General features: G+C 49.4%; 1 protein-coding gene across 8 annotated transcripts in view; it reads right to left on the bottom strand.

The window, feature by feature from the left end:
- LOC144099557 (solute carrier family 41 member 1-like) overlaps nt 1-23745 on the bottom strand; it is a 113245-nt gene that overhangs the window by 18697 nt on the left and 70803 nt on the right. For 6 of the 8 annotated variants that reach the window (XM_077632967.1, XM_077632965.1, XM_077632970.1 and 3 more), the window contains 8 exons: nt 19463-19570; nt 16357-16428; nt 14728-14872; nt 13507-13653; nt 9400-9544; nt 8746-8819; nt 4835-4981; nt 2410-2561 (listed from right to left, as the gene is read on the bottom strand). In XM_077632967.1, coding sequence (XP_077489093.1) covers nt 2410-2561; nt 4835-4981; nt 8746-8819; nt 9400-9544; nt 13507-13653; nt 14728-14872; nt 16357-16428; nt 19463-19570 — 990 coding nt within the window. The remainder of the gene's footprint in view (nt 1-2409; nt 2562-4834; nt 4982-8745; nt 8820-9399; nt 9545-13506; nt 13654-14727; nt 14873-16356; nt 16429-19462; nt 19571-23745) is intronic. The other 2 variants (XM_077632972.1, XM_077632973.1) reach the window with 1 other exon arrangement.

Below are 23745 nucleotides of genomic sequence, written 5' to 3'. Positions count from 1 at the left end.
GTACTGCCCGTCATGTTTCAAGGATTTCTTTTTGTAGCACAGGTTCGCTTGGAGAATGAATGCCATCATGAAGTTGACAGAAGACTGCTGAGTTACGCTGCCATTTTAAATTCAATAAGAAATAAAGCCTGTCGTGCATACTGGTGTACACTCACTGGAGTCCGAAACTGCACTCTGAAGTGCAGCACGGCACGCCACAAACTTATCGCACTAACACGAACATAACCAGGAATGTGGAAGAGAAAAACATCTGTGAACTTGATGGCAGTGAGGTGCGTATCATGCCTTTTCAGCAAGCAGCTCTGTTCTGTAGGTGTATTGTAATGCTGCGTTTGGTTTCGATGTGTGTAATACATTGAAGTAGATGCACCATTACCGACACCTACAAAGTGAAGTGGTTTTCTTTACAGGCCCAAAAACGACCTTACTTTATTAACAATGGATGCCTAGTATCACAGCGAACGTACCTGTGCCTTACATTCGAGAAGATGTAACAATACACTGCAATATGGGACACATTTCCCTGGACGGTAACGTTACCCATCGCAAAGAGACGTAAGGATGCGCCTAAAAGAGCAAAACATACACACTTTCAGAGCAATGTTATGCCCACTGACGTGGTGCAGAGTTGCACCATAGAAGCGTTGTAAACAACTCATTAGGTAACTATAGCCCCTGCGAGGGTATGCTTACGCTTACGTTACCCTTCCTAACATGGCGTAAAGGTGCACCTAAAAGAGGAACCCATATGCTCTCTGAGAACAATGTTACGCCCATTGATAAGGTGCAAAGTTGCTTTTTAGGAGGGTTGTAAGCTCATTAGACAGGATTAACTGTAGCCCTTGCGAGTATAAGTTTGCGCCCTGGGAATGAGCATAAGCTTATTCCGAGTGGGCGCAAACATGCACCAGAAAGTGAAGCATATGTTTACACTTTCATGGCCTAAGCGTCAGTCTTTCTGAGGAGGGGGGACGTTAGTCATCAAAGGGTTATACTTACACTTGGCCAGACGGAATAACATTACCCCGATAAAAGCCTAAGCATTACACTGTGCGCACTTAGTCCCCCGACGAAGGTGTAACGTTACACCAAAAGGGGGTCGCCACAGCGTCAGTGGATTTACCCCCTCAAAGGACTAAGACCACATTAGAGTGTACGCACATAACAGCGTCAGCTGGGTTTTCTATATTTTGCCCATCATCAGCGTAAATAACCACGATTCTCGCAGACTCTTATCTTCCGTGTCGAAATTGGAGCTTACACCGAGAAGGCATTAATAAACCACAGTGACAGAAGCACAAATAGCGCGCCGCTGTTGCCGCCACGCATATGATCACAACGTTCAACGTAAGAATTCGCTAACAAGGAAAATTAAACAGAATAACGCGACTTGTGTCTTTTAAAACGCCGAAATTCATTCCAGCACCCCCTGCTCCCGCAGCAAAGCAGACACGTGATCGCCCTTGCGGCGCGAAATCGACGCCAGTGTCGTTCGTATCAGTGGTGGAGTTCGTGGACATCTGCTTCCCGTTCTCTGAATTACACTGGGCTTAGAGACTTCGCTTTATTAAAAACCTGTATTATTTTAGCTCTAAGAGCGGGTAAATAATACCTTAATTTCTGGATCAAGGCCTGCAAGCTGTGTATACTCCTTGGGTCTCATTTATGGCTGAAGAGAATTTTTTTTTGCTACTTCTACTACGTTGTATACTGCAGGTGCATATAGCACGAAGGACCAGCGTGACGTGACCACTCTTCCTTTCGGAGGAATGCCTACGGGGCCAACGCCCAGTACGTGTTGCACGAGAATCGCGCTATACGATTGGACACGGGTCTGTTTGCTCTATATGAAGAATAAGACGCTCGAACGATGCCATTGGATATCAAGATGCCAGCAAGTGCTAGTAGGCAAACGTAAAACTATCTAGGTGGTGGTGGTGAAACACTTTTATTGCCTAGAAAAAAGGCGCAGGGAGGTATGATTGGACCGAAGGGGCCGGCCCTGACAGATACTAGGTGGAGGTCCCCAGTACGGGACCCCAGTGAACGATTTCGCAGGAATCATAGCGCAAGCCCGATCGTGAAAAACATCGTGATACTGAGGATCATGTTGTGCTTGAAGTGTTATACTGGGCAATAATGAAAACAAAAACACTACATACTCTGCACGTGTATAAAGTTCTCGAAGCACGAAATGTTTACTTTTATATATGTGTTGAACACGAACTGCATTCCGGAGGTGACGGTAAATATATTGTTCTTTTATTCGCAAGCATCCGGCGAGGCAAGCCTCTGACGTGGGAAGTCCAGTTCCGTTCGTAGATTAGTGCAGATTAGCACATTATCGCCATCACCATTACGAATTGAAAAGCCGCTTTCACCACCAGCAGGATGAAAGCGCGCACGCACCTGAAGTATGGCGGCGACGTTGTAGAAGAGCACGAAGAGGGCGCTCAGTTTGACCGATCCGTTCTTGAGCAGCGAGATGAGCGTCATGAAGATGAGGTGGCCCGGCACCACCAGCGCCACCAGCAGCCACGATCCACGTTCATGGGCCTCGGCTGCGCGAGGGGAATCAGGCACACTTGAAGGCGGCTGAAACCAAGACTCGCCAGGCAGACCACAAAGCGCAGGTGGCAAAGGTGCAGAACTGGATTCCGTACGCGGGACGACTCTCTTGCTACGCCATGGGAGGCAACTGTAGAACTGACAAGTAGTGAGTGAAATCTGGACCCAGCCGCCTGCTTTACGACGCGTGACGAAACTCTTTTCTGTTTGAGCGTGCGCGCAGTTTTTCGCCACATACCGAGGGATAGTGCGGCCGGCTCCTCGTTACAGTAACGCAATGTTTGCGTTGGCCACACATATGCGCTTGGGCAGGACGCGCAGCTGTCCTGAGCCGAGGACGTCATGTATCTATTCGCTGAGTCATCCGGGCATTACACGGCTTCCTTGGACGAACAGATGGACACGCGACACTCTCTGGAGTGACGGCAATGCCATCTGGCTCGGCCTGGGCTATGATGACCTCGAGTCTCTAGAATGCTCGACCTGTGACCGTGCAATCTAGGCGGGTTCGCTAGCGGGCGGTACCCTATTTGAGGGGGAGGCTGCCGCGATTCACTTGCTCATTCTTTCTCTGTTTCCATCGCCACACCTTCGCCACCTCCTATATAAAACCCATCGAGAAGCAGCAGCAAGCTAGGCCAATTCGCGTCAAGTCAGCGCCACTGCCTTCCCTAACAAAATGTCCTCTCTCTCTCCTAATAAAGAACTACGCTACGGAAACACAGGGTCACGAAAACAGGCTGACGGAGCAAAATGCTATCTCTGTTGTCTTCAACGTCATAGAATTATCTTCGTCAGCCTGACATTCGTGTCCCGAGTATCTGGTGCGTGGTTCTAGAAAATGGCCAGCTAACTCACCGGAGCTGCACTATAACTGAATCCGCGTGTCCCTTTTTTCTCATGCTTCTAAATTAAACATTCCAATATTTCCCGTTGCGGGGGCGAAAAGGTGACAAGTTCACCGCAGCCCCCCCCCCCTCCTCCCTATAGAGAAGCGTAGTTCAACTGCTTCTTGAGCACGCATACGGGCGCACGCAAGGGAACTCCATTGAGCTGAGACAAACATGAGGGAATAAATCAAAAATCTGCCAGCCACTAACACAGAGACTAAAGTGCAGGAGCAGAGTCAACGACTGTTTAGTTTGTACCATGGCCGAAAATGCTAGTCGGCTATGATGCCGCGTTGTCGAAAAACAACCACACACTGCTTGTCAGTGTGTCTAATCAATTTGACCCTTGTATCTGTCGTTGCGGGTTTATCTTTGCTTCTGCCAACAACTTTTCACGTGGTGAGGAGCGGATTACAGCTTCTGTCAAGATGTAGCAAAAATTGTCGTCTCAACACCTATGAATGTAGTGATTATTTTAGCGCATTCTGTCAAGCAGATATGAATCTGTCTCCATAGCACTGGCGATATTTCAAACAGCCAGCGGAATGTGTCTGCTAATCTGCACACCTTTCCTAGCTTAATCAGTAGCGGAAAAAGTAAGTTAGGTGGTGGTCACCCCATTTGGCTACATCATGATTCGCCTTTGTTTGGCTCCTCACCAAGAGCAAGGTTGTCCTGGGGAGTGGGTCATGTGTCGGGAATGACCGAAGCAGAGATGGATCCACGAGAGACACTGTGAAGGCCAAACAGGTGACACATAACTGGGGCAAATGAACAGGCCCGGCGCACCGCACAAGCCAGCCAACATTCTAGAGTGCAGCAATGCCCGCAAGCTTCCCTTGTTACTGAGATGAGTGCACTACCCTGATTAGCTTACGGTGCGGTTTTTTCATCACAGCGGCGGCGCAGCATCCTACGCTCCGAAAGCGTCTCGAATATTCTAAAGCTCTTTCCCCTGATCAATGGGGTCGTCCATGCCAAAAGAACGAGACAGCGCCGCTAAAGGCCCGGGCCGGGGTCATGACCCTATCCCTCCCTGGAAGCTATGGCGCACTAGCTACGATATGGATCTAGATAATGCCTGAAAGAACGACTAAGCTAAAAAGAGCATGACACCACGAAAACAACAGCACATGCACGGTCTCAGCGATATCTGTCTATGTAGCGCAGTAACGTTCTTCCGGACAGGTCCATTCACCAAATAGCCCAACTTGCTGCGTTCCTACAGTACATTTTCTATAATGCTACTGGTACATCATGCCCTGCCTCTTTTAGGCGGCCCATGAAGCGTTGTCGTCCGAATAATGTTATCTGTCTCTCTCGGGCAGTGACATTCCACGTCCGCCTGGAACCTGAGGAGGAGGAGGGCCACCCACCGTTGTCTGCGGCCAAGTTAAGCGCGGATCCGCTGATAGGCGTGGACGCCTGCAAGGAGGAGTGCTCGGGCTGCGAGATGCTCCGCTCCTGGTGCATCAGCGTGGACAGGCGGCTCGCCTGCACCGCGGCCAGGTTTCCCCCGACACCTGCGCGACACGGAGGAAGGTCATTGGTTTGGTTAAGGAGTTTGAACGTCCCAAAGTGACTCAGGCTATGAGGGACGCCGTAGGGGAGGGCTCCGGAATAATTTCGACCACCTGGGGTTCTTTAACGTGCACTGACATCGCACAGCCCACGGGCCTCCAGCTTTTCGCCTCGACACCTATTGAATGGAACCCGTGCGGAAACCTTCGCAAAAGGGCGCTGGTAACATTGTTAATCTAACCAACCGCTCCAACAAATTTCGTTTTGCAAGAGTGATCTTCTGGGTAGTAGATTCCACGCATTCAGCACAGAACAACTCCGCGGAACAGACGTGGACTGCGCTTCTTTATCTTCAAAGGGTTAAAGCGACTGAAACTGTAACCCTCTACGAATAAAGCCTTGAGACTCATCTTGCTCTATCACGAGAAATGCCATGCAAAATGGCTTACTAGCGATGCGATCCTAAAATATTTTTTAAACAATGAATTACAGCTGAAAAATCGAAAAGATGGAACTTTTCCTTGAACTAAAATTATCGCTTTCCTTGACTTGCACCTTTTGGGAGCCAAGCACCGCCGACTGAACACGCGCTACATCGCCGTTGCAGTCCTACACATGGCCCCACCTTGAGGGACAAGGCAGCAACTGTGTGGGCGGTTAAGGGAGCTCACAACATGCGGGTGATATCAAGTGACGTGCGACTGTAGTGATCGCATCACACCCTAAAGTGTGTGCCTGCAGATTGGCTCGTGCATATACAGGGGTCATCTGTTGAGCGCTGTTATCCTCTCACACTCCACTGCGATAACATTAGAACCTCAATGTCGGAAAAATCTGTCCATTGGTCAGAAGCCTCGTATGGCAGGCGGCACATTGGACCGAGGGAAGTTCCCTCTCCACTTTCAGGGAAGGAAGAGAGGGCGGGAGGCGATGAGTAGGGAAGAGTGGAAAGTGGTACAGCGTGTTACATGCTGATTCATATTTTCTAGCGCTTAGTGAACACAAGGGACGCCACCCGCTCTCTCGGTCTCAACCCGTCAGCGGCAGCGGCTGTTCCGTCCGTCGGAAACACCAATACTATACACCTTTAGCATACCGTGCACCGTGCTACCATTACCGTTGCCGGAGTACCGGGAGCCCGCCCACCGCCGGAGAGCACGCGCTGATTGGTTCGGACGGACGGACGGACGGACGGACGGACGGACGGATGGATGGATGCTGTACCCTTTAAATCGGGCGGTGGTTCAAGCCACCTAGCCATGACTTGTGAAATTTTACTCTTGTCCTGATTTTAGCCATCAATCAGATAACCTTCGCTTGGTTACTTCTACCCGCGTAAAATCTACTTTCCCTTCACTGTCCTTAAACCCCAATGCCTTGGATAAATCAGCCCCACTGCTTTCCACTGTAGGGTGAAGCCCTTTACAGAAAAGTATCAAGTGTTCAACCGTTTCCTCCTCCTCTCCGCACGCAACGCGCAACGTGTCTATTCGGTCATTCCAGGTCCTGTAGGTGGCGCCGCGCCAGTGCGACATGGCGACGAGGCGGTGATAACGCCGATGCCATAACGTGCGTCTCTATAGAAGCAAAGCGGCTTCTTTACGTTGTGGCACCTTTGGTGCGATTTTTAGAGTATAGGTTAGCAGCAGTAAATGATTCTTGGTTGTTAACAAGATCCTATGCTTGAGTACGACTGCATTATAGGCTCGAAATAAATTTTTATCGATATGAGCATAGAATCGCTGGTTCGCATTGAAACTTGCGAACTCAGCATGGTGAAGTGCGACGAACATTTTAAACTAATATTTTGCGCGTTCACTTGCTTTTTTTCTGGGCACTCGCCCGAAAGCGGAAATAAACTACTTTAATGACCCAGACAGTCTGACACTATATTTCGCATCTACACGAGTGGGGCCCTTACCCACGTAAATGCGGTACGTGCATTTATTGCGTGCTGACCTTATAAGGACACAACTGAAAAAAAAAATCAGCAGTTCGTAACACTGGCCATGGTCCGCAGCGTAATATTACAACACTTGCCAAATACAACAGTGATCAAATTCAACTTTTTAATGTTCGACTGCATCAAACAAGCCAGAAACGTCAAAATCTTTGAGCCTACAATTTCGACGCGTGATTGACTGCTTGCTTAGGTAAACAAGAAGTTTTACCAGTGGTTTACATTTTCTTACTGTGGAATTCGGTTCGGTGATCCAGAATGTGGGCGGAGGTTTACTGCAGATTTAATTTTATCTGACTATAGTCCGTCTGCAGCGTACGTTGGTCACATATGCGGTAACAGAAGAGGCAATGTAGCTGTTGTTTGAAGCGGCAACCAGGGGGTCATTCGAGCTTTATAATAGACGAAATTAGTGCTCAAAATGTGTTTTTGACTAGCGGGCGAAAACGCTGTGATCGAGTGAGCAGACGACAGTTGCCAAGAAGCGTTTGCAATTATTAATCCACTTTACGCATTATATCCGAGGGATGAAGGTAATAATAATAATTGGTTTTGGGGGGAAAGGAAATGGCGCAGTATCTGTCTCATATATCGTTGGACACCTGAACCGCGCCGTAAGGGAAGGGTAAAGGAGGGAGTGAAAGAAGAAAGGAAGAGAGTTGCCGTAGTGGAGGGCTCCGGAATAATTTCGACCACCTGGGGATCTTTAACGTGCACTGACATCGCACAGCACACGGGCGCCTTAGCGTTTTTCCTCCATAAAAACGCAGCCGCCGCGGTCGGGTTCGAACCCGGGAACTCCGGATCAGTAGTCGAGCGCCCTAACCACTGAGCCACCACGGCGGGGCTGGAATGAAGGTACAATTGTGAATTTTTTGCAAATCATATTGCTCTTTAGCAATCACGTCGTGGCCAGAAAGCCGTGGTCAATCTAGGCCAGAATGGACTAGAGCGTGATGAAAAATCTGTTTGCTGCAAACGTCCGCCTTAAAATATAATCAATATACTCCATATCAGCTAAGTGTTTAAGCACTGCACTGCTTTCATGCAGCCGTAATAGGCTACGCTGGTAGCATGAACAAATGCGTTGACGACACGGTGTCGTGGCGTCAACAGAGTACGTCGCTGATTAACAGACCGACCATTGGTCTGAAACTCGTTACCAACCTGCAGAATAAACATAATCACTGCTTTTTGGAACTCTTTACGTGTTGGCAGAAACAACATGTTTGCTATTTGGTATGTTCGCAGATTGTACGATAACAGAATATGCTCATTTTTGACGCGTATCTTAGGCTCCAAACCACTGCGATTTCACACGCCGCGCAGAGCGACCACCGGCTCGACGTTTCAGGAAGAGGCCGTGTGGCGCCGCCACCGTCGCTGGAACGACCGAATCTCGTGGTACCTGACTCTATATGACTATATGCCCGATGCTACAGGCGCGCGCGCACGTGCCGGGTACCTGTGACTTAATGCATGCTCGCATGAACTTCAGTGTTCAACTAATTCAACTAAATGAATTCGTCTAGTTTTCAATTACCAATTTAATTAATCATTTTCGTGACTCAGTTATTATTTCGTGCCAGTTACATATATATTTATTCGACTATTGCATTAATTACTCCTATAATGAATGATTAACAGTTCGTGCGGACGAGCTCTGACGACACGCTCTGCCGACAGGCCGTGCGCACGTCACACATGAGAGAAATGCTCTCGCATTTGCAAATTGTTGAACGTCGTGTGAATATAACCCTTGTCTGCGCAGTATAGGCTATTTATGCGGACTCCGGCAGTTCTCACCGTTCATGAGGGGCTGGAAGGCTGCCATGCTGTGGTACCTCCTGACCGCGAAGTCCAAGATGTTGCCGGCGAAGCTGCAGCAAACAGTGAGAGGGGCAAGAGGATGTGAAAATTCACGACTGCATCCCTGCTCTCGCGGCGGCCAGAACGGGTTTTCCTGTGCTTACAACTACCCATCTGTTAATCAGGACCCTGCGGACTTCGTCACGCTCAATTTCATCCTTACCATGAACATCAGGTAGGCAAATTCCAACGAAGGACAAAAGCCTCTCCCAAACAGCTCCAATTACCTCGTCACAGTGCAGCCGCTGCCACACTATCCAATAAATTTCCTTACCACCTCACTCCATCACGCTTTTTGCCATCCCCGAACACATCCTAGTGCCATGGCACTGCTCCAGACGTACCAACCACGAGCAAGAATGCTGTCCCCTTGTCTTGTTCTTGTATTAACTTGTGCTCCGAACTAACCCCGGTAAGCTCGGGTAAGACCCACAGGGTGCACGTCCCCAGCGACGTACCCTTGTGGCTACAGCTAGCGGAACGTTCATGGCAACAAAAGCATGGGCGCAGCGAGCATGACAGCACTCGATCTCGTTCCTGGTATACACATTAGCCCCAGCGTATATAAACGTTCGCCCGAAGAGGGCCCACCTGGAGATGAGCATGGCGCTGACGATGGGCAGCCATCCGTAGGAGAGCACGCCGCGCGTGTTCTCAGTCCGGTAGGCCACGTACGTCCAGGCAGGCAGCAGCACGAATAGAGCGAGCACGAGGCCCAGAGACACCCAGCGAGATTCTGCGGGAGAAATCATTGCGGGCCGAACGTCAGCGCACTCGGATGATGCGAGTCCGAGAAGCTTTTTGAACTTCCGTGCTGGCTACGGGTGTACAGCACACTCACGCTTCTTAATAGAGTTTCACAAGAGTCATTTAGAGGTTTCTCTGAGACGGTGCTTCAAAAATTGCGCCAGATTGATTCCTTCGCTCTTTACCACGGAATGATTAAAGGTAGCGTAAGTCTCCGCGGTGGCTCCGTCTCTAGCTATGGCCTCCGGCTACCGAGCCCAAGGTCGCACAATCGAATCCCGACCACGGTCGCCGTATTCCAATCGAAGTGAAGAGCCCCAGTGTTATGCATTATGTCGGTGCAAGGTTAAGAAACCAGACAATCCAATTTTGATACGGAGTCTTCTGCTATGCCAACTGTCATACATCCCACGGGCAGCTTCGGACGTTAACACTCGCAGTCCCAGTGATTCCATTTGGAATCTCCAAATTTAGAAGCCACCAGTCTTGAATTGAGCAGGAAAGTACCACTCTTGTTGCAGCAGTTTTGACATTTACAAATTCATCAACCTATGCTAATCGGTGGAAGGGGACATAGAAACTGCATACGCTACGCTGCCGCCATCGGCTGACACCACTTCCTTGCACAGTGCAGAAGGGTTGAAGTAGGCCTCACATAACTCCTGGAAAACGAATTCTTTTGGCAAAGCGCACTTGCAAACACTAACATCCTTCGCAAACATGAATTCCAAATGGAATTATTTATTTTTTCCTCAAATTTCGGGACATTACTGCCAACTAGGAGCCCAACTGTAGAATAAGCAGCGCGGTCGTGTGCGATTTATTTGCGACTGCTTGTGTTGTGTAGATATCGCTTCTTCCCCACTCTGCATGTAACAATAAACGTTCTTTTCTCTGAAAAAGATGTCTATACCCAACGCAAGCGTTATTCATGTGGAAAAAAAGTGTCGAGAGCGGCCCTCGCACTTCTTAAAGTGTCTGTTCACATGATGAAAAAAATAACATCCATCGTATGACACTAGAGACAAGGTATCGCACGGAAGCATTGAAACGTGTTTGAAATATTGCCCGTGGTAGCAAACATAACCGCAGGATGATGCAGAACTGAGTGGTAGCACCACGCCGAAGATCTACAGTTATCCAGCTTTCAGTCTTCAAAAAGGTAATAAACTCGCTCAGCAGTTCGCGCTGTGCATCCAAAAAATGGCTGTGGTTTAGCTCTGGTTAAACCTGGAGTGACACGATAGCTACATCTGGCCGAGTGGAACTCGCTCAGTCGAACTGCTAAGTCAGTCTTTCGACGCTCCGTTTCGCTGGGCGGTCTTTCTTCATCTTCGTCCCTGGACCTGGATTCACTTTCTCCTCCTCTCCACTCCCCCTCCCCCAATTCGGTTGCTCCGGCGCGCCGCGCCGCCGGCAGCAGCAGCTGCTCGGCACCACGTGACCAGCTACGGCGCCGCCACGGAGCTGGAGGGGTGCCACGCTGAAGGCTCGAAATGCTTGCGTAATGTAGCTATCGCTACAAAAGTACTCAAAGGAAACTCCACTTTGTGGACTCAGCACGTTGCTGTTGAATAAGGGAGAATTCAAGAATACGAACCCCCCACGCAAGGAGCACCTTCACCGTAACAAGACATCAAAAATTTCTGCAGCGACTCAATCTTTGAGAATTCCGCATTTCAAAATTTTAGTGAGTCCAGAAAGCTAGATGCTGCATGTGAGCTAGAGACTGGAAGCCTGGATACTGGGAGCGGGGTCGTCCTGCCTCCTACACGCCACCTCTCAAAAGAGCCAGTGCTTGTCTTCAATCGACTTGAGAATCTGGGCATTGACCCGCACACAATTCAATCTGCATCACGTCATTCTCGCTAGCTCTTCGCGAGAACTGTGGTTTATATCTCTGAAATCACCTGACTGTAAGCATTTTGCTCCCGCCAAGTCCCACTGATTTAATTTGGTATTGTGCAAATTAAACTAATAAATAACACAGAACATCAATTTTGTTATCTTTTTTAATTATCATCCTTCTACATATACCACTCTGTGGATACATTTTTTTTTTACATTGAACAGTTTTAACTTGGGCCGGAAACGCTTAAGTCCCGTACACCTACTTAACATGTAGCGTTTACAGTGACGCAACACGTGCGCGTATCACGCCTGCGCGCGCTGCTCCCAACATTCTTCAAGTAGGCGTATTTCCCTCTTTATTAATATATTAATTTACCTACGCCACCAATTTATTGACAGATTATTGCAACAAGGGCACACTATATATGAAATCGATAAACTTACATAATAAAATAAACATAACTAAACCATCAAACCGAGAAAACAGAAAAAGTTATGCCCGATTGTAGCCTACCACCATCCCTATTGTAAAATGCTCAAGAGGAATGCAGTTGGTGCTTGTAATAGACAAAGCGCTCCGTTAACAATGATATGTTCGAGAACTTCTTTAAGCCTTATATAGTGAATAAGATGATGATCATGAATTTTTATGCCGCAAGAGCACCTGCGGCCAAAGAGCGCCATGGCACAAGGTTTTTCTTCTAATCAAGGTAAGGTCAAAGACCCATTTTCCAAGCAATTAACCCTAAAGAAGCCGAGCACCAGGCAGGAGAAAGCTCGTATACCCATTGTATCATTGGTGGGTACCCGGTGGCACTGGGGATCGAACGCCGCTCCTCCCGCATGCGAGGCGGATGCTCAGACCACTAGGCCTACGCTGCGGTCTGTTAAGGTGAATAAGTGCACGACTCAAGTAATAGAAGAATCAGATCTTTCACTGAGCAGTGTAGCGCTGTGGCACTAAGTCACAAAAGTAAATTATGGTTTCGGTAGGCACAAAAAACGTTTGGTTTGGTTTAGTTCATGCGGGTTTAACGTCCCAAACGACTGAGGTTATGAGGGACGCTGTAGTGAATGGCTCCGGAAATTTCGACCACCTGGGGTTCTTTGTTTCTTTAACATGCACTGACATCGCACAGTGCACGGGCCTCCACCATTTCGCCTCCATCGAAATTCGACCGCCGCGGCCGGGATCGAGCCCGCGTCTTCCGGGTCAGCAGCCGAGCACCATAACCACAAGGCCACCGCGGCGGCTCCTATGCTCCTTGGTTTCAGTGACTGTTGGCTTCCGTCATGTACCAACGGACCTAGATAGACGTGCTCCTGTACTTCATCCAATATCTCGCTGCCTACCACGAAGTGTTCTCCCTTTCTCACGCTGTTGGCCGTTATCTCTGCCTTCTGCAAAAATAATTCCCTGTACTTACTGCACTTTACATATTTAAGTCTTCAATCACGCCATGAAATGCATCCCTTTAGTTACTTACCAAGGAAAGAAAGGAACAAATCGGACACATACAGCCCACATACAACTTCATGTCCCGCTTTCGCGAGGACCACTCTGATTTCATATACTAACATGTCTGCTACACCCCCTGACCATTGGGAAATTACGTGGCGCCGCCGAAGAACCCGTCAACTCATCCTCCTTACTGTATCTGGTCTCGCGAAAAGTTGCAATGAACTTTCAATTACCTATAGGACTTCCGCCTGTAGCGCAGCCGATTGCCAGGTTAATTAGACGGACAACGTTGTTGCAGCTAAAACGAAACGATTACCTCCGCCGCAGTATTTAGCGTCTTTTTCCAAAGCAACCAGGCTGCGGCGACCGCAGAGGAGGCGAGCTTGAGGGGAGGCGCCAAAGCATGCAGTCGCCAGTACACGTCGGCTGCGATATACCATGCGTGGAGTAAACGTGCGCATATCGTTGCTCTCATACAGATGATAAATAATCCTGTTATCGTGAGAAGCGGTAAGGAATTAAGCCTAGTTACTCTTGGCAAAGATAGCACGTAAATCAGGTATTAGTGTCCCCCCCCCCCTTCCCGTTACCTTTGCGTGTATAGTATTTGGTAAGGCGTGTAAAGCTGCAGCACTTACCGGCGAGGTCGAACAGCGCGGCGCTGATGACCGCCAGCAGGCCGAGCGTGGTGAGATCCCCGAGCGCGGCCGCAATGGGGATGGCAACGTTGTCCGGGTTGATGCGGAGCGGCCGGGCCACCAGCACCACTGAGATCATCACGCCGCCTGCGACACGGCGATACAGCATGCAGTAAGGCCCCACGTATGCCCGAACACGAGCATGCAACCGAGCTTTCGCCCGCCGCGGCCACATCTCTTGCTCGTGCCACGGCGCGCCTGGGTAGTTGGGCGGCTGCGAGGTCCAGGATGTCTTCGAGTTGAAGAGGTCGCACAATCGCAAACAGAAATAAATGACATGGTGGCGAAATCATACTGACGGTTGACCTACAGCTGTACGGTGCATGTGAGAGAGTAGCTGAGCAAACCCCTCGGGCATGCGCTCACCACACCTATGAAATTTTGACAAGGACTGCTTTGTTTACTCAAACCTGCCTGCACATATATCTTAACAAGGTGATGGTTCGGACTGGTGGGTATGCGTTGTGATCCATAGCGCAGCAACAAAACAGGGGACAAACACAAGCGCTTGTGTTTGTCCCGTTTTGTTGCTGCGCTATGGATCATAATGCACATATATGTAGACATGGAGCATGCCACTGATTCAGAACAGAGAGCAGGGATAGCGAATTAAAACACAGTACAAATGTGCATTAGTATACACATGTCTAACGTTGAACCAGTGTACGCCATCGTATCGTCCTTTCAATTACACTGAAATATGTTGGGTGTACAAACCAGAAGGAAAGACGTGCAACAAAAAAAAAATCAATGACTCCTAATTACCTCATGTCTTGGTAATGCGATAGCAATAGAAGCGGTTAATGCCTTTAACAGAGGTGACGTAACTTTCGGTTTGCTGACGTCGCTTCTCTCCAGCCACTGGGCGAATTTCATGACCGACGGCGCACTTTCTTCCCCCAAGAGGCTGTTGATGCTATCGCTTTAAAGCAAACAAAGCAAATGCGCCATGAACGGACAGCCCATCATGAGCGACCACTGCGATACAGCTGACCGTGAGCGAACATCAAGTGGAGGTCGATATGAAGCGCAATTAGGCCCAAAAAAGGCCTTTTCTGATGTGACAGCACGGATCATAATCATGGCAGATTCATCGCGTCTTGGCGCAGATATGGGGGCATGACGAGCGCGCATGCGCAGTGAGAGAGCGCGGGTACATACCGAGCACGAGGCTGGCCGCGGAGGCCGTGGCCACGCTGCTCGCCAACACCAGCAGGGCAGCGCGCAGAGTCACGTGGTTGGAGAGCGCCACCGACGTCACCACGGCGTACAGCGCAGCCAGGGTGCCCACCACCACAGACTGGCACTGCGAAGGAGAGAGGGTGACATACCGTCGCCCCAGTGCTGTGTGGAGCCTCAAGCAAAATGAACAAAATTCGAGGCAAGGAGAGTCGCAGTATCCGTCTCACCTCTCGGTGCACACTCGAGCCGAGCAAAGAAACGAAGGGCGCCGAAGTTGAGTTGAGTTGAGTTGAGTGGTTGTAAACTACCGGTGGGATAGTTTACAGCCCAACTCAACTTCGGCGCCCTTCGTTTCTTCGCCGCACCGTGAGCGAAGAAACGAAGGGCGCCGAAGAAAGAGAGGAAGGCAGCGCTCTAGTGGAAGGATCCGAAATAATATCGACCACCTGGGGATCTTTAGTGCGCCCTGATATGGCACAGCACGGGGCCTCAGAGCGGTGGTCATGCATGAACGCTACTCTAATCGAATATAGTCAGTTGAATCGGACAGTGCTAATTTAGAGAAATTTGGATGATGTACGAAGCATACAAACAACATGAGCGCTTCTGTCGTACACATTTCTCAAAGTTAGTGCTTTCCGATTTAACGTAACGTACCAACTAGCCCCGATCGTCGGTATTTCGTCGAAAGTGACAACGCTTGTTGCTACCACCTCTGCAGAGGCTCCAGTAAACTCAATTTCTAGTTCGCACCTCGAGCGTATACACGCTCTCGCCTAATCCGTCCCTCCGTCCATCCCGTGTATTTTGTGACCCTCAACCTGTGCAAGTTTTCCTATGGACGAATTTCTCCCGACTTCAAACTGCTAGCATGTATACGACCACGGCAAGAACTATTAGCGTCGAGTGAAATACAACCAAGAAAACTAGAACACAGACTGATTATTTCTGCAGTTGGCATCTGAACTTCGCAGGCACGAAGAACGTTCTCTGAAAGTGCTAACTGTAATTACTGTCCAACCGCTAATATTTTCGCTTGTTTGCGTTCGTGGTTCAGGTCCGTACGGGTTTCATTTCACGCTCATGGCACAATTCAGCTCTGAAGGGGGATAAAAATTTTAAAAAAAAATCGCTGGCGGTTTGGCATTGTTAAGCACGAAATATTGTGCGAAATTTTTTTTTTTGCAGGTGGACACCACCGTCACGTACTACAAAGCGCGACTGAGTTGCCCACTGACCCAAGGAACCAGTTTTGCTCATTTGCTTTCCTCACAATCAATGGTATCTAAGCCTTCCGATGGTTTTGAGAAAACGAAAGGAGCATAACTTCCTCAATTTGTAGGTGAACGCCACCGCCTACTCAGCGTAACTGAGGTGTCCACTGACCCATGTTACCCTTGCTACACACACACACACACACACACACACACACACACACACACACACACACACACACACACACACACACACACACACACACACACACACACACACACACACACACACACACGCACACACACACACACACACATCGCTGAAACCCGGGGAGTTTGGCTGGAAATGCTTTCGCACTACAGGCTACACTCAGTGCGAGCGAGGCAGCCTCACCTGCAGCAGAGCCATGTTGCCGACGGCTAGCCCGACGATGTCCCTCAGCGACTCAGCTTTGCCCAGGTTGGCCTGCGAGGGTTCCAATGGAGTAAAAAGAACATCACTTTGCGCTGTCCGCACCGCCACCTAGCGTCTCGTCTGCCTTTGGTCAGTCGTGTGATAATGGCGGTGAGTCACGACCCCATGGCCACCATCGTCACTGGATCTCTGCTCACTTCTGCTCCTTCACGGGCTCCTACCGCGGTGCAAGATATCGGTTTCCCGCTGTTTCCCGCTACAGTAAGCTACATAACTGGACTTCTCCTGTGAAGCCTCCAGCGCTCAAACCATACCTGACCTTCCTTTGTTAGTGTCGCCGCCCCGATAGAGCCCCCGCTTAGGCCTCATTCTCACAGCATTTTTCGGTGTGGTTCTCACGGCGCGTTACAGAAGATTTTAAGCTCCGTACAGTGGCCAGAGGGCGCTGCGGAGCAGCACCGCTTTCAGCGCCGCCGTGGCAGGCATGATGATACTGGGTAGGCGAACGTGCTCGCCGCACTACCTCAAGTCCTCGCCGCGTTTTGTATACGACCGCCGGCCGTGTTCTTGTGTGGCACCATGCGCTGTGCTTTCCAATGTCGCAAGTGGCCTTTTCTGGCTTTATGCCCATTAAAGGCTTGTACCAATGCGTTGCTCCCGCTGCTCTGAAGGGCTGAATTAAGTTACGTTTTTTTTTTTTTGCATTGCGAAAATTAACTCTTAGGCATCAGTGGAAAGCAGGACTCCAATGAGTGGTGCATATCATGGTTGTTATGGTATGATTATGCTGTATGACACAAGTTAGATACCGTTCATCTATTGAAGGCCTCGTGGTTGTGTAGACTCGGCTAACTATAGTAATTGGAGTGCGTTTCAATTGCGCTTTGTTGCATACGTTCGCAAGGTGCTTAGTTTAGATGCTTGTTGAATAATTCGGCACAACTTCGCAGCCATCGCTCTGAATATAAAATAAAATAAATTGACAACAGCTAATTTGCTCTACGGCGAGGTATGCGCTCGCCACACAGCGCAGACAGACCAACAAAAATTATCGGACATGGAGGCCGTAAAAAATTCCTGATTGTTTGCGTCTCGGTCTAAGCATGCAGCCACATACTGGAGCCGGTTCTTTGCACTTTTCTGCGCGACCTGCACAGTCCACCCCTCAATGGCTGGTCGCGCTTACAGCAGGCGAGGAAATCCAGCTTTTTCCTGATTTCGAAGCTCAGAAAACTGTTGTGGGCGTCAGTACGTGATATTGGCAGCAAAGCTTACTGGATGCGAGTTCTCGGATAAAAATAAGTATCGCTGCCTCTGATCCCAGTCGTTAGGTAATATTACCAGCAATGGCGAAATAATCCACCCCCCCCCCTTCCTCGCATTCCGTTAACTTCTGATTCCGACAGTATGTAGGTGTTTCAATTGATCACAAACGTCAAACTGAAGCGCGGCCAGAAGTCCCACATACGCCAAAAGTGCGGTTAGAGGCCCGAAATTGGAAAGTAGCTCTAGCGCTAACAAAAATCCCAATACAAGCCATAGGAGTTGTAACGTGTACGTAGTTTTGAAATGTATCTTTAAATGCACGGCACTACGACTGACGTTGAACGTGACAGAGGTTGTCGACCTGACTGTCCGGACTGCTTCAATCCATTTGTCGGTCGTGCAGCCTACCCGAAAACTTGCACAATTTGATGCCAAGCTTCCTGCCCAGGCGCGATAATTCTGGACGCAGCATAACCGGCACTTGTGTATTTTACTTCCTGGAATTTCTCGGGTCATTTTCTCTAGCACTCGCCATCGTTGCAGTGCTCTGAAAGCGTGCTGCAGCCCGCGCCGCTTCTGCTTCCGCCTACCCACAGTTTCATGAAAGCTGCGATAGGTGGCGCAGCACTCGTGACCAAACTTGTACGGAGCCTATAGTGTGTTGCGTCAACATGGAACCGTGATAGAGTATATTTTCAACGCCAAGTTCTTGACTGAGCTGATGATGTTACATTTTTCCTCAGTCATATTAAGAAACTAGCTTTAAAGAAGTGAAGATGAAAGCAAAAAACACTGTCATTCCAGAATACCTTCGGGCGTATCCTCCTTTTCAACTTCTGCTCTGGTTTTAGGTCAACTATAGCGTGGTGCATGACCATGGAAACTACTCCGAGACTCATCTGCAGCTTTGAACTGTTGCTCCTATTGTTACATCGCCCTGTCTACCATCACAGGCGACCAAATAAGCTCGTAAAGGAAAAGCAGACGACTCCTGCCGCCTCCGCCTATGCCGCCGCTGGGCTTGCAGACAGCGAAAAGAGCGCCTGGCGCGGGGTTACATTAGGGCAGCGCAGTTTCACAAGCTGGGTTGCCGGCAGCCCCCGCATATGCCTCTCCGTTTCCGCCGCTGGCACTGCTGTAAGAATGAGCCAGAATGAGTATAAATAAACGACGTCATTTTGGGGTTCCATTTCGGTGGGTAGTAAATGTTTTACTCCCTTGAAATCCTAAATACTTTCCTTGTATAGAGGAGTAAATGAACGGCTCCATTCATATGAAGTAAGTAATGCCACCTTTTGGGTGTGTGCTTGAGGACAAGCCATTTAGTCCCATTTGAGCGTTTTTTTTTTGTTAACAGTGTAGGGCGAAAGTAAATTGATCAACAACTCGACGCGGGAAAAGTCTTCGTCCAATGTTTAAGGTAATAATGCTTTGTAGCTGACTGTCCGTGCTTGGGTGGATGCTAATGAGTAAGTGCTCCCTTACTGCACGCATTCTATAGTAAACGAGAGAACAGCCCGCAGAAGTGAGCCCTTGATGTGTTCGCGCCACCTGCAAGTTGCCCTTTAGCGTCGGCAAACTGCGAGACAAAATACAGGTAACACATCGCTTCCAGACGATTCTTCCAAACTGCCCCGCTGCCGTTCGGTGAAACCGAAATTCTTCCCTCTTGGACTGTTAGTCGACCTGCAGTTTGTTCCTACAGCAGTGGCAGTGCTTAGCATCAGAGGTGATTCCTCAAAACAGCGTCTTGTGGTGGCCCACCGTTTCGCATCGCGCACCACACGGAACAGACGGACCCGCGCAGTTAGTTAATTACCTGGGTGGCCAGCCTTGAGGCGAGCGTCATTTCGAGATTCCCTTTGAGTCCAAGGAGAGCGGGCACCAGGATGAACAGTTCCGAAGCCTCCACGAACGCCGGCCAAGCCTGCGGATACCCGGGAGAAGCATGACTAAGCTCGAGCATTGCCCAGAATGTGCTTTTTCGAGCCTTCAACGTGGCGGTGCCGCCACGTGGTTGGTCACGTGGAGCGGAGCAGCTGCCGGCGGCGCAACGCGCCGGCGAAACCTATTGGGGGGACCGGGGGGACAGTGAATGACATCCAGGGACGAAGATGAAGGAACGCCCAACGAAATCGAGTGGCGAAAGACTGACTTCGCGATTCGACTGAACGAGTTCCACTCGGCTAGCTGTAGGTATCGCGTAACTCCAGGTTTAACCAGAGCTAAACAACAGCCATTTTACACCTCTGTTTAGACGTGCCTTTATAAAGATTGCCGTCGAATTCGCAGCCTAGCATATGCCGCCACATCCCCAACTTTGTTTCCGATTGGCACATTTCATTCATATCACTGCGGGTAAATTATTGCATCACAATGGGAATAACGAGGTAGAGCTCAGAATATGTTTCCACCCGCGCACATTTACAACGTAACCCACGCACGCCATGGCTATAGCAGCAACCAATCCTTATGTAAATTACAAGCAAATTTGTGCGTGACATAGGACCGCTTGCAAAATGTTAATCAAAACAAGAAACCTCTTTACACTCAATTTTGACACTCAATTTTGGTAGTTCGATAGCAATCGAGTTGTCAGTCGTCAGGGTGGCGGTTCCGCGCGTTGATGGAGATGCGCAAGACCTCTGCCGTTTTCGCGCTAGAAATCGCCGGAAAGGACTCGCCGACTTTCGCGCTCGATTGAGGGTTCTCTGCTGCGTGTGTAACTCCGTTTCATACATCAGGTGAAACACTGTCAAAGCTAGCGCCCTTGCTTGCGCTGCCTGCATCCACGACCAAAAAGTGGTGCGTGCCTTACGGTGAGCGAAACATAGTAAATTATTTCCCTGCAGGCTTACTACAATGCACATTTGTCACGAGCTTTATTAAATGCACTGTCATTGCTGACGACACGCTGTCACTTTCTCGTGCCTCAGAACGCTCGGCCACACAACAAGCGTGGAGTAACACGCCTCCCTTTATTTTTCCGTACGGACTACTTCCGTACCTTTCACAGCGTTGCACCTGATGTATGGAAGGGAGTAGAGAACTGTATTGTTTGGTTCTGGTATTCATGACGAGAGAACGTAGTTACTGAACAAGTTAATGTAGTTTCCTCCTAAAGTGTTTCAGAGATTTCGCGCGACCGTCGATAGCGAGATATTCAAGCGCCTTATAAAAGCGATAAACGTAGAAATCGCCAAGTGTTCGCGCTAGCGCATTAGGTTCTCTCCAGTTCTAGCGCCGTAGAGTACACTGTTCCCTAAGGCACTAACATAAGAGGCTGATATTGACAGTCGCGCAATATCATTAAAACTGCGGGAAGCTGTACAATATGTAAACAAAGTTTAACCGAGAAAGTGACGCGAGAAGTGCGAGCCGTCAGCCTATTAACATACAAAATGCACTTCGCGCAGTTCGTTCCAATTATTGATGCTGCTATCTCCTATCTACTGATTATTTTGCTTCACTTTACTCGTTCCAATGTCTTCAGTCTTGTATTTGGCTTCCTTACAGCAGTGTTGAAATGCTGGCCTTGCTGGTTATTACTGCAGTAAAATGGCAAGTTGAGCGAGTTGGCACATACTTGAAGAAAAACAGCGCAGCAACAGGGATAACAAACAAGATAGGAGAAGGTGATTACTATGAAAGGCAAACTGATTATATACGCTTCTGTTTGCAAACCGGGTGTGCCTGCCACACACACTACTTCATTTTTCTGCCATTTCCCTCGCCACGTATGCCGTGGCCTGCTGCAGATTCGCGGGTTGACATTTTTACAACGACGTTAACCCTACAGGCTGCTTTTTTTGTTTCGTTATCTCAAGATACGATGTGCTTTCTGATATTTTGTTTTCTGAGGCTCGTTTAGTGCGCATGTGCGAGTGTTTGTAGGCAGAAGCCTTAGAGTAGATAGATAGATAAGGAGAGGGGAGAAAGCCAGGGATGTTAACCAGAAAGGCTTCCGGTTGGCTACCCTGTACTGGGGAAGGGAATGGGGGGATTAAAAAGGGAAGAGAGAAGGAACGGGAGGCACAGTCACAACCTGCCAATCAAGGCAGTCGTTCGTAAAACAAAACAAAGCAGTGTCTTGTAAACCTTGATGGCAGTCGACTGTTGTACCCACGGACCGAGAATCTTGTCCTCAGTGAAACGGTGAGCATCAAGGCTCTCCAGAGCACAACGCAGCTTACGTCTTTCGTTTACAAAGACAGGGTACTCACACAAGAGATGACTGATTGTCTCTTCGCAGACACCGCTTTCACAAGAAGAGCAGTCCGGGGTCCAATTCCCTATGTTTTCATAAACACAGTGCCGAATATCTGAAATCCGGAACTGGTGTCCGCGGGCATTCCATTGAAAAATAAAAGCCTGCTCGTGTTTCTTTGGAAAAGATAGTTCCGGGGGAGCCATGGTGTCTTCTATTGCAGAGCTTCAAGAACTGAATGTAGCGCGTCCAGCACTCGCAATGCGTTGTGTGCTGCTGTCGTGCGCAAGCTGGAAAGCAGAGCATGCATGACATTCATCAATGACGTGAGAATTGCAGTCACTTTTATATCTTGGTCATTGTCCGAATCGTTCATTTTGCCCAGATCAGTCGTAGGTGTTGCAGACATGAGGTGAGGCAACGCACCCGGCGCAGTGTGCGCTCTAGGCTTTGGTACTGGTGGCCACGTTGTATCTGAGGCAGCAAGTCGTGTTTCACCAGACACCGGCCTTTCCTGATTAAGTGCGGTTGTTGGTGGAGGCGAAGAAACTGCAGTGCCGCTTGGGGTCTTCTTTTCAAAGGTGATTGCTTCCTTCAACGACCTACGGCAGCGCGAACGACGTCGTTGCACCTTTGCGGCGGCTTTCTCTGTGGGTGGAATGGTCTCGAAGATGTTGGTTCAGTACCGCCCTCTCAGCCTTCAGGCGAGGGCAGTCCTTCGAGGAAGAGTCGCGAGGGCCACGACAATTAGCGCACTTAAAGGTGGTAGCGCGGAAACTGTCGCCGCTGTGTTGCTCGGAACATCGTGGGCACACGATGGAGTTGTGGCAGACGCCGTTCACGTGAGCAATCCTCATGCATTTCCTGCACTGTAACGGCTTAGGCACGAATGGACGAACTGGGTGTCGAAAGTGCCCTGCCTTCACGTATGATAGAATGCAGTCAGCCTTGAAGGTCAGCTTGAGGCATGTAGACCTTCCAAGGCGATGAACTTCTACTATGGAAATGCTGCTGGTTGCCGGCTTGATTAAGATGGGCAAGTCGGCATCATATATGGCGACGTCGACGTTGTAAATTACGCCAGCCGTAGTTCAGCTGTCTTGGAGAATAAGACATCAATGGCAATGATATTTTGCGGGGGTTTACTCTAACGTCTTTATCCCTCCTGGTACGAGGCTTTCAAGGTACAGAGATACAGATACAGACGTAAGCTGCGTTGGCTTGCCTGTTCAGGCGGTTGAAGTTGTCCGTTGATTCCAATGGCACGAACAAGGCTGTATGTGCCTCGGCCGGCACTTCGCGCCGCGATGATCGTGTCCGTGCTTGAGGACGTCGGTAACGTCGACTCAGCTTGTCTGCGCAGTCTGCGCTTGGCCTTCTGACTAACGAGGGGTAGAAACCATCGTCGGTCGAGGAGTCATCACTTGGTGCCGTGTACACAACAGTGTCCTGGCTGCTTGAGTCACTCAGGGCGTACAGGTGCTTCCTCTGGGCGGCTGCTGCCGACCCGCCGGGTTCCACAGAAGGCGCAGCAGCCTCCGTTTCCATCGCTGTGACGCAAAGGGAGCGGCGCCTCCCTAGTTATGTCACAACATATAAAAAAACTGCAGAAATCTGAAGGCAGCGTTCCGTTGGAGCTTTAAGTATGCGTTGTGTGATTTCCCTGCATCTGTCCACTCTGCCGCGGTCGCAAATTCATATATATTCAGCTGGTTCTCTAATCAAACCGCACATATGCGTCCAACACTATATATTTAGTGCTGACATGGCGCCATTCTGGCTATTCAGGTCCAAAAGCATGTAGAGAGGTCTAGCGTAGCGCAGATGTTCTAGCATATATACGTCTACGCTACGCTAAAATTACTCGAGCAAGGTACGTTGCTGGGCGAGTTGGT

This window comes from Amblyomma americanum, chromosome 7 (genome assembly GCF_052857255.1).
Source record: "Amblyomma americanum isolate KBUSLIRL-KWMA chromosome 7, ASM5285725v1, whole genome shotgun sequence".
Lineage (NCBI taxonomy): Eukaryota > Metazoa > Arthropoda > Arachnida > Ixodida > Ixodidae > Amblyomma > Amblyomma americanum.
Note: the sequence above shows the minus strand (reverse complement) of the source record. Positions and strands in the feature narration are given on the sequence as shown.